A 17,229-nucleotide genomic window follows, 5' to 3' on the forward strand; every position below is an offset into this window, starting at 1 on the left:
TTGGAGCGTCTTGGCAGGGGTGTGGCTCGAGGGTGCAGGGGGTGTTGGGGTGGGGTTTGCTGGGGGGCATAGCCTGCCAGGAGGAGTGGCCAGCATTGTGACCGCCCCCAGGTGAAGCTGCTGCAGGGCCTGGGGCTGCAGTCCACCCTCATCACCGATGGCACCGCCCCCCTCAACCTCTTTGCCACTGCCCGGGGGCTGCTGGGGCTGGCCCCTCCCCCAGAAGGCTCCACCCCCCAAGGCCCCACCCTCTGAGGACCCAGGTGTCCAGGCTCCCCTCCCTTCCCGGACCCCAGCGTCAAGAGCAGCTGGAACCAGCCCAATAAAGTGAGCAGGTGGCAATGGTGGTGTCTGCATGATGGTGTGATGTCATAGTGATGCAGGGCCTGGGGCAGTGATGTCAGAGGTGGCAGCACTTGTAATTGTGGCTGCATAATTGTTAACTCCCCAGTGCTCATGGGGCGGGGTACTGGGGGCTGTGATGTCAGTGATGAGGGCAGCAGGGGCAATACCATCATAGCCCCGGGGGTGTCGGGAACTGTGAGGTCATCAGCAGTTGGGTACCGGGACAAACGATGTCACAGTGACGCCAGGGGCTGTGGTGCTGTAGCCCAGAGGACCAGGGGACGGTGAGGTCAGGGCTAGGTCAGTAGGGGGGAGCCCTGCGATTTCACAGAGGCAGTGACCCCCATATCATGCAATGAGGCAGAAGTGACCTCGTAATACCTGGCCTTGCATGCTTCCCTCTGGCCTATCCGGTACTTGGGTGGGGGCTGCCAGGGGAGCGTCAAGCCAGACCCAGCAGCCCACAGGAGCCTCTGGCCCCTCTCCCACGTGGCTTCCCCAACTCTGGTCTCCCCAGTCACTGCCCCACAGACGCCCCATGAACCGTGGGCTGGCTCCAAGTGCTGTGCTCGTTAGGAAGGGGTTCAATAAGCAGGCAGGACGGACTGCGCTGGTCACGCCTAAGACATCGTGTGACCAACCAGCAAGCTAGTTTCACGTGATGGACCCTTTTTATCCCTCTATTTTCCCCTACTTGTTCCTCCCCGAATCCTCTGGATCCTTCCATTTGGTTCCTCCCCAAAACATCTTGCGAGATGCTGAGACATCCACCCCCAGCACCCCCTGAGGTGTCCCATGGGTGCGCTGGCACTTACTCATCATGATAGGTTTCATACCTGTACTGCGGGGCTGAGGCTTTTCCCAGGACAGCCCTGGCAGGAGCCCAGGCGGGCTGTAAAAAGCCCAGGCTTTGAGTCTGTAATTTGGGTTCCTGCCTGCTGCTGTGCCCCTGCCCTCCTCTGGGCTTGTGAAGACCAGTGGGCCAATGAGTCCTGTGGTGGGACATGGAGAAGCTGCTGCAGGGTATTTTGGGGGGGGGGGGGGGGGGGCCCCCCCCTCCTCCGCCTGTCATGTTCCATTGCAGGTGTGCAGGCAAGCTTTTATCACACAAGCTGACATACCCCCTGCAATTCCAGGTATAACTTCCAGCCTCTCTCCTTGCATAGCCCTTCTCAGCTGTTCCTTCCACCCCCGGGGACGCGCTCCTGGAGCAGGCTTGGTGGTACTGCCGCCAGCTGCCCTCTAAGGGGCTTAGTAGGTCCCTGTTGCGCAGCCAGTTTGAATTGTACATTAAATGTGAATAGGAAATGGGCCACTGCTCCTGGACTCAGTGAATTACCATGTGTGTTGACGAGGCATGTTTACGCAGTAGCCCCTGTCCCCATATCATGAAGGCTTCCACCCCTACAAACCCAGTGTCCCAACGTAAGCCGCTCTGCAGTGCAAGGTCCACGGTGGAGCCTGGAGCCTGTGGAGGACCCCACACCAGAGCAGGTGGATGCGCCCAAAGGAGGCTGTGACCCTGTCGAAAGCCTACGCTGGAGCAGGCTTGCTGGCAGGACTTGTGACCCCATGGGGGACCCACGCTGGAGCAGTCTGTTCCTGAAGGACTGCACCCTGTGGGAAGGACCCACATTGGAGAAGTTCATGGAGGACTGTCTCCCATGGGAGGGACCCCATGCTGGAGCAGGGGAAGAGTGTGAGGAGGAAGGAGCAGCAGAGACAATGTGTAATAAACTGACCGCAAGCCCCATTCCCCATCCCGCTGCACTGCTCGCGGCAGGGAAGTAGAAGAGTCACACGTGAAGTTGAGCCTGGGAAGAAGGGAGGGGTGGGGGGAAGGCGTTTTAAGATTTGTTCTTCTTTCTCACTATCCTACTGTTAAAATTAATTGCAATAAATTAAATTAATCCCCTCCCCCCATTGAGTCTGTTCTGCCCATGATGGTAATTTTAAGTGATCTGCCTGTCCTGTTGGATGGAGGGGGAGCAAGAGAGGGGCTTGGAGGGCATCTGGCAGCCAGCAAAGGTCAACCCACCACAATATGCTTCTATGCGTGTTTTAGAGCACACTGTAGCACTGCTTTGTATATTAGCATGTATTAACACCACTAAAACTCTTTCAATTAAGAAACAAAACATTTCAACTAGACAACCTTTTGCCTCTTGAACTCAACAGCCCTGCATTAAAAGCCACTCCAAGCTGAAGCCAGCCTTTACGAGGACACATTATTTTCTGGACAGTTGTCGTTCAACAGCTACTCAGCTTCACAACAGAAGTCCTACAGGGACTGCAATCAGTTGCAGCTCCTCAGCAGACACCTGAACAACATGGAAACCAGGAGGCCGGGAGCAAAGAGGCACGTACTATTGCTATACTGAGCATCATCAGTCAGACACAGCTTTAAAAATTCAAGCATCAGGAACTCCAGTGTCACCGCAGAGCAAAGAATGGAAGACAGCAGGTGCCGATCCCCTGCCCCTGCCCTGAATTTCGAGTACTACAAATGTATGGCAAGAAAAGCAGAAGCAAAAGGGACATCCCTTCCCCCTCCTCCTTCCTTTCTTATGGTCACAAATCGTAAGTCTGACTTTACCAACCAGGCTGTCTCAACATAACTGCAAAGCAGCATCTTTGGAATAAAACACATACCTCTGGACTCGAGCATGTCCTTAGAACATAACAGAATGGGTGATTTTTTTCCCCCAGATTTTCTTTTAACAAACATATCTACAGCTATACAATTTCATGTTCTTGAATTATTGATTATTCTTTTGCAAATTCGCATACAGGACCTTGCAAAATGTATTGCTGGGATGGGCAGCTGCAGTTCAGTGCCTGAAGACCAAGTACTGAGGTAATGTCAGGATCTTTCCATGGAAAGATTTGCATGGGGGGAAAAAGGTTACAGAAGTTACAGAAGTGCAAATTTCTGAAAGCCTTTAGTAAAGGAACCATAACTGAAGACTGAGAACAGCAGATTAATTACTGCAATGTTTCTAAATATGTAAGCTCAGAAATATCTTATCAAGAAATACATTTAACAAAATAGAGGTAGACAATAGCAATGTATTCTGCACCACAATGACACAAGTCTTTTAACACACACATCAGGCAACTAACTTCTTTCACAGTACATTGAAAAAAAATGTGATTTTGTTTGCTTAAGAAATTGTGATGACCCTTTACAAATACAGTATTCTTAAAAAATCTGATGAAAAAAAGTATGAATATTCGTAAGTTTTTAGTTTGTACACATACTTCCTCTCCTTTAACCCATAAATATTATAAGGAGACCTTTAAAAATCACAGCTGACTTCAGAAATGAAGTTAACCAGACCCCCTCCAGAGAAAAACTCCAATATTAATAGGATTTCACCCTACCATGGTCTACATTGTCATGCAGTATCACCCACATAGTAATTTCCAGGGTGCCTCAGTTTACACTAGACCAGAGATTCTGAAGAGATTGGGTTTTTTTTTTTATGTCTACACAACACGGAAAAAATATGGCAAATCACTGAGTGCGATTCCTTTGACGAAAAGTAGCAGCACTTGGAAAGGTAACCTGGAATTAGAAAAAAAAATTAAAAGTTTCTCTTAGACTTTATCCATAAAGAACACCTGACCAGTGCTCATTCCCTTGCACACAAAGCCTACTATAACATTTTTTTTTTAGCCTTAAAAAAGAAATTAATTCAAGAACTCTTCAGGCAACTGGACAGCTGGGTCATTGTTTGACCTCATCTAAAAGCCTTTAGAGAAATAAAAGCTTAAAAAAATGGTTAGAGATATTTGAGCATCTAAAAGCCTTTAGAGAAATAAAAGCTTAAAAAAATGGTTAGAGATATTTGAGCATTTAAATACACATTCTCTCTTTGAAATTCCCTATAAGAAGAGATCTACCAAAATGTATTATGCCCAGGTCTATCTTACTCACCGCTAACATGAATAGGTTGGACAAAACTAACCTGCCAGCTTTTAAAACTGTGTTTGAAACAACTTTAGACCTTCTTTAGGCATAAGTATAGAGATTATTAAAGACTTCTTCCCCTTTGCAATTATCATTTAGTGTATATTTGAACTGGAATACCACCCAGTCTCAACCAAGGCGTGTGAGATGCAAAGTAAGAGGCAATTTTAGGGCTTCTGTGAAGACAGAGAGGACTTCATCCTTCAGAAAACAAGTGTTTTCCACAGCTAGTTTTATTCTTAATTGCCAACACTTTATTACATATAATTAGCTTTGTCTTAAAAGCTATGACAGCAGGATTTCATATAGGATCAACACGGTAACAAGTCACCATCCTGTAGAGACTTTCTCCAGAGTGCTTAATGGTAGCAAGTTTCATGATATATACAGACCCAAGGTATGCTTTATTCAAAATATCAGTGAAATCTTGTCTAAGATTTGACTTGAATATTCAGAAAAAAATCTAAAGACCCATTCATTTAGATACAGATTAGAAAGGTTTCTACACCTCTTACATACAACCAAAGAGCATGTTACACTCAGATTATTAGAACAATTTATTCTATACAATTCTATACAATTTACAAGGTGACAAAGCCCATGGTAAAGCTACTGCTTTACTATAGTAATGTAAACACATTTCAAAGAAGAATATGCTAATGGTTTCAGAGATGACTTTCTAGCAGTAAAACCAAAACAACCCAGCATATCAACCTTTTCTCTCTATGAGACAGGTCAGGCTGTACATTTATTCTTGAAGGACATCTTCTGGCATAACAAAAGACAGGATTGACAGCCTTCATTTGTTCTTCTCCTAATAAAGACAGTCCAGCAATTCCAAATAATGTGTGAAATGGAACTACCTGGGAGAAGAAAGAAAGTTTGTGTTCATCTCCAAAAGCCATCCAGCTTTCATTTGTATGGGATGAAGCTTTTGTTTGTTAGCAAGAGAACTGCAAACCTCCATGGCTGAAGATGATGCTGCAACTGAATAAGCTTTGATTTGTCTTGCCCGTCAACACATATCAGAGCAATTTCCTTGGCATGCATTTACAGCACTATGATTTACTCAAAGATGCTTGTAGATCATTTGCTGCTAAGACAATTTTCAACTCTGCATTCAGCAGGAAGCACTCATGTGTCCCCAATAACATGTAATGGCATCAGACAGCAGAAGCAAACATAACAGACTGAAAAGGTAAATTTAATCACCTCCATGTGCCTGTTCCATAAATTCCCCATTTGCTCTTCAGCAACAGTATAATGCTCTTTAACAGTCTCTGAATACAGAGCTTTGCTGTAAAAATCTTAAGAGGGGAGCAGCAACCTACTGTGCTATAAAACTGAAAGGAAAAAAATACAAGAAAAAAACCCAAAAGAGGCAGCAACAGTTATTTGGTATCCAAGTATTCCTTCACTGCATGAACTTTCCCCAGAAGCACCTATCATCACACAACTGCAAGAAGCTATTTAAGGTCTCACGACATAAGCATCCTGTCAGTGGAGTTAGTCATTCTACAAAATCCTATCCAAAATTACCCACGGGGTCTGGTGCAGGGTACATCATGTTTGTATAAGTAGAACTTCTGGATCTTATCACAAAGGTTGTATATTGCAGCAAACTGAGGGGAATTATCATGTTATAACCACACATAGGAGCCCCAACTGTCGATCACAGACAGCCTAGAAGGATAAAACTACACTAGGGTACCAAATCCTGCTCCTCAGTGGTTTGGCAAACACATTACAGGTATGGTCAAAGAACACAGATGTATATGTTTACTTGCTCCTTCTCAGAACCAATACATGGCCATTAGAGGAGGGGTAAAATAAGTTAAGTAAATAACAAAATAATAATTGAAAAACCAGTACACTTTAGGAACAACAAGACAAACTTTCCTTCTATAAATGGGCATGCCCAGAAAGGGGAATGTTCCCCACTGGCAAGTGTGCAAATGCAGTTACTCGCTGCAGACTCAGCCTCTTGATGAACAGTATGTATTTTCAGGGAAGCCTGAATGCCTGGAAGATGTATCTATTGCCATGTCATCCTCTGCTCCTTTCTGCAATTCTTCTTTAAAAGCAAATACGAAAGGAAAAACCTGCTAATAAGAACAACTACAATATTAGGTTCCAAGCAACTAGTTCTTGATAACTTAAGAAAAAGACAGAGAAATCTTTATAGTCAAGTGGTTCAAAACCTGAAATACAGTCACAGTGTCAAATCAAAAGACTACAGTCAAACTAATTTAAAAAAAACTAACAGGATCTGTTAGGAATGAGTTTCTGCAGGAATAAAGCAAAGACCTGTAAGCACCAATGCTTCCACAGCTGTGCCCACTTCCACAATAGATATGATAGGTAAAAATAATACGAAATGACTGCTAATATAACATGCAAAAACCACCAAAGGTGCCTGCATTAGGTATAGAACTCTGCAAACTTGGTCTTCTAGCAAGACAGAAATAGCTCAAGTTTAATCCCAAGACCAGAAAAGCATTAGGACTTTAAATGTTAAGCTTTTCTTGGGGCATTCTGAAGAGAAAAAGGTCTTCCTGTGAGCTCCTCAGAAATTAAAAAAAACTGTCCATTTTAACACCCCCAAAACACTTTCCAAGTAACAGAGCAGAATAAAGACATCCCCTACCCCACCAGTGCAAAGAATTTATCAGCTTACAAAGAAACAGAAAGCTACATCAGTTAACACATTTGTGGAGAAAGGAAGAGACATAGACAGATGTAATAAAATAGCTACAATTTCCCCCTGACCTTTGACAAATCAGCAGCCAAGTGTTCTATAGGAGTTGCACTGAGGTCTCGTAACACTTTTAATTTTATCTGACCAGTGCCCTTGAATGACATGATCTTAATTTACTTCTTTATTTGGACAATCTCAGTTATTCCCATTTGAAATTAGAACAGACCAGCTAAATAAACCGTAACATGCTCTCAACCACAGGGAAAATCCATGCCCCCAGCCTTGTAATGTTACCTCAAAATCATCTTCCTCCTTCATCTAGGCAAATGTGAGGATTTATTCAGTGGGTGGGCTGGCTGGCACAGAACAGACATTGGGGTGTAGAGATTCTTGATAGTAATTTCTAACTCATTTAGATCAGGCAAAAGCACCAAGAGTTGAAGAGTAATTAACCCACAGTGGTATCTAGAAGCTTACAAATTGTTGCTTTTTTTTAAAATAGTATTTTTACAGAAATCTTCTAAGTGGTCTCATGAGAAACAATTTGCATGGTATGTGTTTCAGGAACCAGAATTATGTAAGGAACAGCAACTGACTACAGTGTGGGATGTCGCAGTGCAAGTGCAATGTAAAATATTACAAGCTCCCCAAGTAAGCCTTCTAAAGCAACTCTACCCTGTTCTTTCCCTCTAATTAAACTGCAGCTCTGCAAAACACTTAAATCTGGGTCACAAGTTACACTCAGATGGGAAAAAACACTTTTTCAGCTGAAGATTTCCATTAAGGAAACTTTTAGTTATTTACTATGTCTCCTGGTCTGTCAGCAAATCCTCCAGTCTCCCCATCAAGCCACAATACAGCAGCACAGTTTCTCTCTGTCAATCCAATGTAACCTGCCAATCACCTCCAGAGATGCTAGCACCTACCATGAGTAATATACATCAGGTAACTGGCAAACAGAGAAGCAGAACATTATCTGATTTTGGTTTAAACATGACCTTGTAAATCATATTGGTGATCCTGCAAACTGCTAGCTGTGCTACTGTAATACTGTTGCAAGAGAAACAACACTTAAAGAATTTCTTCGTGGTAAAAGAAAAGAAAGTTTGTGGATGCAGTCTTTTTAGAGGACCTCTTCCCTCTTCAAGAAACAAAAATGCAAGAATGTAATTTTGAAACAGCCTTCACCTTCTATGTGAGAGGCTAAAAATCCACAGCACCTTTTTCATAAGTAATTTTTCAATTTTTTTGGGGGAAAAAAAGAATCTGTTGATTGATTATCCATTTGTCAGAGGAGTTTATTCCAGGTTATACAATTTCCTACTGTGACATGAAACACTTATACCTGGGATTAACATCCAGTAAAACAGTAATTTTTATACGAATCCTAAAGAGCTAATTCCCATAGACAAAAATATTCAGGCCCTGATTTAACAGGCTACTGGTTCAAGTGGTCAGCAAGACATACTTCAGTACATATACTTTCCTAAAGTGAGGCCTCAAACAAAGAGTAGCTAAAGACTGGGTGACAAGCATTAGTGACAAAATGAAGAATCAAAGCAAAAGCTAGTTTACAAAGCATTTCATAAGAGTCTTGACATTTTCCACAGATTCTTCAAATTTGGAAAAAATAATCTCTAGTGAGCTCTGAACAAAAGCAACCATCTAATGCCTTCTCTGGTCACCTGTTGAGTCCTCCAGAAGGTACTTGGTCTTCACAAAGCCACCAACCCAGAAAGTCAACATTTGACGCAACTGGTCTGTTATAGCCAGTAATCCTGTGACACAACAGATCCAAAATTACAGAAATAAGCTTGTATTGAAAAACTAAGTATAGTTTAGCAGAGTAAATGCAGGAAGGTTTCAAAGCAGGAATCCAGTCCTGCACGCATGATGTAAAATAAGCACGCATCTCACCTTCTAGTTTCAAATGAGTTTTACTTTTCCATTAATGTTGCTTTTGTATAAAAGTTCCAGTTACACAAGGTAATTACAGAATAGTAATGTTTAACTATTACACTAGTACAAAGTTTGGAAAAAGATCCTAGAAGATCAGGCAGAGCACTACTGTCTTCTTTAAACAAAGCCCACAGAGTACTCAAACTGCCTTTAGGACAATTCTGCATCCAGCCTGTGGTTTGACCCTGTATATTCTCTTACCCTAAGGCTTACGGAGGGCAAGCTACAGACCAAATGGACAGATTAACCCTGATCATTAATGTTCCTGGCAATCCCACGTACATCTACCACCAGGCTTATTTACAATGTGTCAGGTAATACATAGGCATTGACAAATGCCTCTATTTCCCCTGGGAAATGTTTGCAGTGTTTCAGGCCACATTTCAAGGCAGTCACTAGGAAAGTACAAATTGCAGGAAACCACAGTATCAACTGAAGCCTACTCATAATCATCTTCCCCTGATAAGAACACCCCCCTCCCCCCCAAGAAAAAAACCCAAACAACCAACAGAAACAAAAGGACACACACCAATAGGGATATGCTTATCCAAGAACATGGCAAGGTACATGTAATAGTCCCACAAGATTTTAACTGCTGTGCAAAGTAGCTGCCATTTACAGCATTTTAAAGAGTATGTGAATATGCATAACAAATCTAACCTTCCAGGAAATACCAACTGCAAACACAAAGAGGAATGTACAACCCCAACAAAATATCTCATCATTGCTTTTTCTCCTTAAAAAGCAAATCTGAACACCTGACTGCTCATTGCAATCAAAGGAAGATGTGACCTGACCCTTCAAGCATTCTGGATGCGCAGGTGGGACTAAACAGTGTTTGTGAATCAAGAACATGCATGCTCCTTGAGACAGGCAGGTTAAGTTTGCCACCAGATCTCTACATCGGCATTTGCTAACACTGTTCAGCTTTGGGTATCCAGAGCTGCGTTCAGTTAACGTGAAAGCATCTCCTAGTAACAGCCGGTATCAACCCAAGAACTATAACTCTCTCTCACGTAAATGGAAGAAAACTCAAACTGTGCCCCCTTCTCCTTACACTGGGTTAGAATTTGTGACAGGAATTTGATTCCACAGTTTGGAAAAGCTCCACGGTTGCAGCCAAAAGGAACTGGAGCTTCCTGGGTCTCAGAGTAATTCTAGAGCTAAAGTGGTGATAGGCATCAACTTTAGATCAGATAATACATGCCAACACTCATCACTGACCCAAGAAGGCAGCCTCCTTCTGTCCTACCCAAGGGTTTAAAATGCAACACACTTTCTTCCTAAAACAGGACACTACCTTATTTATTTGTAACACCATTGATAAACTTCTCCCTTGAGATGGGACTAGAGACACATGACACAAGCAATCAAGCCACTGGTTGGAAGCATTGGAGCCTTTTTGGTACTGTTTTATCACCACGGTTGGCATGAGAAGGAAAATGAAAGACAGGAGAGATGGCAAGACATTTAATCTACAATGGAGATAGCTACGGTGAACAAATAAGGCTGAGACCAAGTCCATTTTCTCAGGGGAAAAGTACACACCAAATAAATAACTGCTGAACAGACTGGTATAATTTTAAAGTTATACAGGAAAAAAGATTTGAGGAACACAACAGAAGAACTGACTACCACAACACTTCTTTTGTATAGTACTAAAGTGGAAACACACTGCACAAGTGTATGTACTGCATATATATTTTATATAGACATTACATAATTATTTAATTATATATTACAATAGTCATATTTCTGTGCATATAAACACCTATAAAATCCAAACCTTTACTCTTCCTCTGGCCATACACGTCTTTCACCTCAATGTACACCAAGAAGAATTCATAAAATCCAAAAGTAATTATCTACAAGATTCCACTAAGACCTGTAGCAGAGACTGCTACAAAATTCATGAAGAATGCAGACAAAATCACCAGTAAAGGAACATTAAAAGCACAGTGTTCCCAAATATGAATATATACTTTTTTTTGGAGATGAATCCTTAAGTTTTGCCCGTTAGATTATTTCTTAATAATGTACTGAAATATTTTTTGCCATTGGTATCAAACAGCACCTGGTTCCTAAGTCTCCAATCATCAAGATCATTAATTGCAAGTAGTTGTTTCTACAATTACCCTGTTACATTTACCTGGACATGCTGAGGGTTGACAGCAGACAAGAATTGTGACCTGTGCTGGCCCTTACTGCACCACATCTGTACTGACATGATTAGATGAATGCCAGAATTTCATCCGTCTTCATTCAGTGCAGCCATCCCATGAGATCCATCGCTGTCCGCCCCCAGGAAACACTGCTCATCCTCAAATACTCCGACAGACTGCGCCCCTAAGCAGGGCATTATTTTAGTTCTGAATCAGGTAAGCACAGCATCGAAATAGAGCAATGAAAATGCCTTAGTTAACATTTACAAAGTTTGCAGCACATCAAATGTTTTCTATCCCATTAACAACTTGGGACATACTAACCACTCTTGCATATTACGTGCTTTATGTGTGTCTGTGCATACATATGGCACACGCACACGTATATCCCTACACTACTACATTTCTTTCCTCCCCTCTACTTTCTAGCACAGAGGTATCAAGCTCAATGTCAAGTTAAACACGTGCAAGCAGTAAGGCACCGATTCACTTCAGATCATCAGATATTATCTTGGCATCCAAACTAACACGCACATCACCACCCCGAGTCTCAAAAATAACAAGACTAACATTTTCATGAAACTTACTGTCATGTGCCAAAGCTGCCACAATCTGAAGCGGCACTACAAAGGGAATTCTCATATGCATCTCTCTCTCTTCCTTCCCCCCCCCCCCCCCATTGTTTACCTACACTACCCGTAAACATCATTTTCTTGATGCAGTACTTTAACCCACATGTTTTCAGCACAGCAACAACAATCATGAGCAATAGTGCCTCCAGTTCTTTTGGGGACACTAAAAATAATGCAACTTTTTTTCCCCCCTCCAGACACAAGCGGTTATTGACGTTTCCCACCTCCTGGAACCAGAATCCAGTTGTTGTGGGCTACATCTGGTAACCCACACCTATAAAACCAATGCTAGCTGCAGCATTTATCAAGCCAAGCAAGCAAGCAGCAGTGCTGTGGCCAGATTCAGTACAGCATCCTATCAAGGGAGCCACGTGGAAATACAGCTACAATCTCCCTGCAGATAAAGGAGCAACAAGAAGGTCGCTTCCCAGGTCTCAGAGTAATTCTAGAGCAAAACTGATCATCTTCAGATTTATGCTCAGATAATACATGCCAACCCCCATCACAGACCCAGGGGAACTAACAAAGCAGCCCCCTTTGTACCTCACGGGGGACAGCAGGGCAAGAGAGGAGCAGCTGGGGAGCACGCACCCAACCCCTAACTCTCATCAAGGGAGTGAGGGTTGTTACTCTTAATAAAAGCACAGCGGCACTGAAATAGGCCAATACTTACATAGTTGCCTTTCCTTGTCCCATACAAAGCTATATAGGCCACGTGTTTCTCCAAAAGTAACATGCTCGGCCATCAGGTTTTCTCACTGCGTCCTGTTACGGTGTCACCTTTAAAAAGCACCAACAAAACGTCAGCTGTGGTGTCAGCTCAGGTGTTTGCCGTGCCTGAGGGTAATTTGAGCAACTCACCAGCAGTAAGTGCCCGTTTGGACACAGACCTTTCTCCATCCACCATGACTTGCTTCCCGGCCTGACAAAACCTCTCGACAAGGCTGAGGTGAACCACCACTGGCCACCCTGACCAGCAGAAGACCCAGACCCCGCTGAGGGGGCCCGACGCAGACCCCGACGCCTCCCCAGGGGCAGGCAGCCACCCAGGGCCACTACAGCAGGGTCCTGCCAGGCACTGCCTCCTACCCTGCCCCGCGGCATGACGCTCCAATGCCTTCATTAATAACCACTTCAAATTCTCTCAAAACCCTTATGCTATCTATTCTGACACCACTGTTTGAAGAAAGTTCCTACTGTATTTGCAAGCTGAAACACAGTCCTACAAGTTGTTCCCTGATTTTCATAATTGAACAGACCCACAGAATCATTTAGGTTGGAAGGGACTTCTTGAGATCATCTAGTCCAACCCCACGTATGGAATTCTGCAATTTTTTTTTTATTTTTATCAACGAGAGGATGTGTAATACATTCAATAATTACTTAATTTTTATTTCATGATCTCAGATCAAATTAATTTTGAAGGATTACATCGCACTACCTACATACAATGACTTGTGATCTACAACTGCTGTGCTTAGGTACCCTTTTCAGCCAAAAGGGTACAAAGGCCACTAAAAAGTAAAGTCTGTAATTAGACACAAATACTCATTTCACACAACAGAATTCTCCATCATAAGCAGCCAAACGACAGCAGTTTTTTTGGCTGTTGTGAGGACAAGTTACAATGAAATAACGTAACTCGCTCATTCATCAATCATATGAAGATACAACAGGAGAATTACATCAATACTATTCCCAAAATGGTCATTTTAGTCACATAATAGATTTGTAATATTCACTTATCTTACTACACTGCTAGTCTACTATTTTGTACTTGTGATAACAGAAAAGTCTCATTCTATTTTCTCAAATTAATCTCTACCTTTCAGTCTCCTGCTGAACTTCTCAGCTGGTTTTTGTTACCAGACCTCTCCAAAACCCTATTACTGGAGCTAAATAGCAAATCTATCAATGTAACATCAAGTACAAGCCTGAGCATGCAAGCTGAGCATACACTGCCATGACTCCCCCGCTACTCACCCGTTGTCAGTTTAACACAAAGGACTCCACCTACTCTGACCAACTTCTCATGAAGTACCAAGATGGATCTGTAGCCAGAGGGATAACCAATTTCACTACTAACCTGTAAGACAGGGGCGTACAAACTTCAAAAAGGGACACAAGATCAAGTACGCCTCTAGTAATGAAAATTAGATGGGTAGCTATAAATAGGCTATCTGGAAGGAAAACCAAGGTACAGACGTATACTTTTAAATTGACTTGCTAAGAAGGGGAAGGCCTTCTTTGGCATGAAAATTGGCCATCTGATTGGCTATGTCATGACTTTTGAAAAGCAAGCAGAAAAATTCTAGAGACAGGGAAGTGCTTTAAGTCCAGCAGTGCCTCCTCTTCGCCTCTAACAGAGAAGTGGTTTGCCAGCTTCCCAAATAACAGGGACTTTCCAGACTTTTCTAGGGTGGGAAGAAGGAAGGCTGCCTAATTTGGATTACTTAATACCTGGTTGGGTTGGGTTTTGTTCCCTCCCCCCCCCCCCCCCCCCCCTTATAACCTTTCAAGTCTCTACCTGGCTTTCAGAACTGCCTGCCTATTTGTTTACTTTAACTAAGGGACAGGCATTTGGCAAACAAGGAAGGTACATCACTGGGCATCACCGATGGATTTGTGACCAGTACACCCTGGTGTGATACCGGGAACGCCTGCACCATGACGGAGTGGTAAGGGGGAACACCCTCACCATCAGCTAAAGCACAGTGACACCGCCTCCGCTGTTCTTCCTCCAAGGAAGACTGAGCGAGGCATGTGTGGACTTTTGAAAGTCAGTCTAGATTATTATTATTGTATCATGCACTAATTATTAAGCATTTGGTCAGATCTGCAGAGGGTCTAGGTGACTGAAAAGTCTAAGGAACTGAAAATTTAGGTTAATAGGAAAGCTATGCTCGTTGCTAGAAAATTCCGTGTAGCAGTAAGCCACCCTGATTCCTGAAGTCTTTCTAGAATAATAAAGCTCTAAGTATAACTACAACCCTGTGGCCAGTTCTCATTCTACCAAGGAGCCTTAACATCAAGAGCCCGGCTGTCCCCATAGCAGCAGGTAGTGTCAGGTGACACAGGTGTCGGAAAGAAACTTTTATAGGCAGTATGTGATGCTGGCTAATTTAAAATATCTCCACATAAAGAAAAACTCACCCGTCCTGCATGTGATTCAGAACCAAATCCTCCATCTGAGCTCATACAGGAAAAAAACAAATCTATTGCTTTCCCCACATCAAGAGCTTCCAGTTTTCCCTGCAAGGCAGAATAGCAACTAATGCACTGTATATCCTAACCAAGCTCACTACTGCAGAAGCTTCAGTAGTGCTAATGAGAAGAATCTGTACTTGTACAAGCGATGATATAGGCCTTACCAGAAGTGCCAAGATTGCTGCAGCGCTGAGGGAGAACCTTGTAGCTGTTTCTCCTAGAATGTAGGGGGGTAGGGGATGAAATAAATAGTATTTTTTTTAAACAACAACAAAAAATTCAAATCACCATTGAAAATATGGAACAAAATGCTAAAAACCCAGGTTTTACATTGAACAGAAAATAACCTAACTAAAAAGTGCCCCTGTACTGCTTCCTTTTCCATCTCACTGATAATTTCCTCAGTAATTGACAAGTGCACATTACAACTCCAGTGATCTGTTTACTGCACATAAAAGAAAACAACTCCTTTTCAGCTGGTGTATATATCCAAATAAACTCAAATAGTGTAACTTGCAAAGAGCTACGTCAGCTTAAACTTTATCTGTAGTGCCCTACTGGATAACTACAGAGCTGCGGACTCTCAGAAATACCGGGGCACAACTCTTGGCCTGCCTGAAATGTTCCTGGCTCTCTCAGCTACCTGGGCAGAAGTAGAAACTATTCTTGGTTTTAGAGCAAGACTGACTAGAGTTACAAATTTTCTTTTGCAGACTGACACCCAGAAGCTAAACCAAAACAAGCCACACCTGCAGATGAATGACTGCTGGGCATATCCACACCAACAGACCTCTCCCAACACAAACATTGAGCAATTAATACCCCAAGTCAACATTTGAAGTTGAACCTGGCCACAAATTTTAAAACAATGTAATCTGGGGGTCAAACTGATGTAAGTCTTTTCTTCATGAAAACACACTCTGCTACATTGGATATCACATTCCTTCAGTTGAGCTTTTATTGCATTTCAGAAATAATATAACAAACCCCAAGAGAAAAGATATAACCATAGCATGCTCCCTAAAAAGCAAATCTGAACACCTGACTGCTCATTGCAATCAAAGGAAGATGTGACCTGACCCTTCAAGCATTCTGGATGCACAGGTGGGACTAAACAGTGTTTGTGAATCAAGAACATGCATGCTCCTTGAGACAGGCAGGTTAAGTTTGCCACCAGATCTCTACATCGGCATTTGCTAACACTGTTCAGCTTTGGGTATCCAGAGCTGCGTTCAGTTAACGTGAAAGCATCTCCTAGTAACAGCCGGTATCAACCCAAGAACTATAACTCTCTCTCACGTAAATGGAAGAAAACTCAAACTGTGCCCCCTTCTCCTTACACTGGGTTAGAATTTGTGACAGGAATTTGATTCCACAGTTTGGAAAAGCTCCACGGTTGCAGCCAAAAGGAACTGGAGCTTCCTGGGTCTCAGAGTAATTCTAGAGCTAAAGTGGTGATAGGCATCAACTTTAGATCAGATAATACATGCCAACACTCATCACTGACCCAAGAAGGCAGCCTCCTTCTGTCCTACCCAAGGGTTTAAAATGCAACACACTTTCTTCCTAAAACAGGACACTACCTTATTTATTTGTAACACCATTGATAAACTTCTCCCTTGAGATGGGACTAGAGACACATGACACAAGCAATCAAGCCACTGGTTGGAAGCATTGGAGCCTTTTTGGTACTGTTTTATCACCACGGTTGGCATGAGAAGGAAAATGAAAGACAGGAGAGATGGCAAGACATTTAATCTACAATGGAGATAGCTACGGTGAACAAATAAGGCTGAGACCAAGTCCATTTTCTCAGGGGAAAAGTACACACCAAATAAATAACTGCTGAACAGACCGGTATAATTCTCAGAAAAAAAAATAACCCCTAACTCTCAACAAGGGAGTGAGGGTTGTTACTCTTAATAAAAGCACAGCGGCACTGAAATAGGCCAATACTTACATAGTTGCCTTTCCTTGTCCCATACAAAGCTATATAGGCCACGTGTTTCTCCAAAAGTAACATGCTCGGCCATCAGGTTTTCTCACTGCGTCCTGTTACGATGTCACCTTTAAAAAGCACCAACAAAACGTCAGCTGTGGTGTCAGCTCAGGGGTTTTCCGTGCCCAGGACAATTCGGGCAACTCACCAGCAGTAAGTGCCCGTCTGGACACAGACCCTTCTCCATCCACCCTGACCACAGGGCAGATTTTCCGCCTCGCTTCTCGGCCTGACGAAACCTCCCCGGGGAAAGG

At 43.0% G+C, this 17,229-nt stretch overlaps 1 protein-coding gene and 1 long non-coding RNA gene across 6 annotated transcripts in view; one reads left to right on the forward strand and one right to left on the reverse strand.

Annotated features, from left to right (window-relative positions):
* MVP (major vault protein) overlaps positions 1–255 on the forward strand; it is a 14,116-nt gene extending 13,861 nt beyond the window's left edge. Inside the window, exon 14 of the mRNA XM_009283836.1 lies at positions 81–255. Within this exon, the coding sequence (XP_009282111.1) occupies positions 81–255 (175 nt within the window). The remainder of the gene's footprint in view (positions 1–80) is intronic.
* Positions 256–4,525: 4,270 nt separating this feature from the next.
* Positions 4,526–16,824, reverse strand: LOC103902740. Of its 5 annotated transcripts, none has more exons than XR_002086249.1 (7): positions 15,726–16,824; positions 15,141–15,193; positions 14,923–15,021; positions 13,753–13,855; positions 12,443–12,549; positions 11,125–11,344; positions 4,526–5,181 (listed from the first exon to the last, which is right to left on the reverse strand). It is a non-coding gene; the product is annotated as an uncharacterized LOC103902740 (long non-coding RNA). The 5 variants fall into 5 exon arrangements; XR_002086250.1 differs by lacking the exon at positions 4,526–5,181 and adding an exon at positions 8,052–8,794; XR_657795.2 differs by lacking the exon at positions 4,526–5,181 and having other exon boundaries at positions 8,940–11,344; positions 16,317–16,824.
* Positions 16,825–17,229: the final 405 nt, after the last annotated feature.

The sequence above is a fragment of the Aptenodytes forsteri genome, unplaced genomic scaffold, assembly GCF_000699145.1.
Source record: "Aptenodytes forsteri isolate BGI_AS27 unplaced genomic scaffold, ASM69914v1 Scaffold39, whole genome shotgun sequence".
Lineage (NCBI taxonomy): Eukaryota > Metazoa > Chordata > Aves > Sphenisciformes > Spheniscidae > Aptenodytes > Aptenodytes forsteri.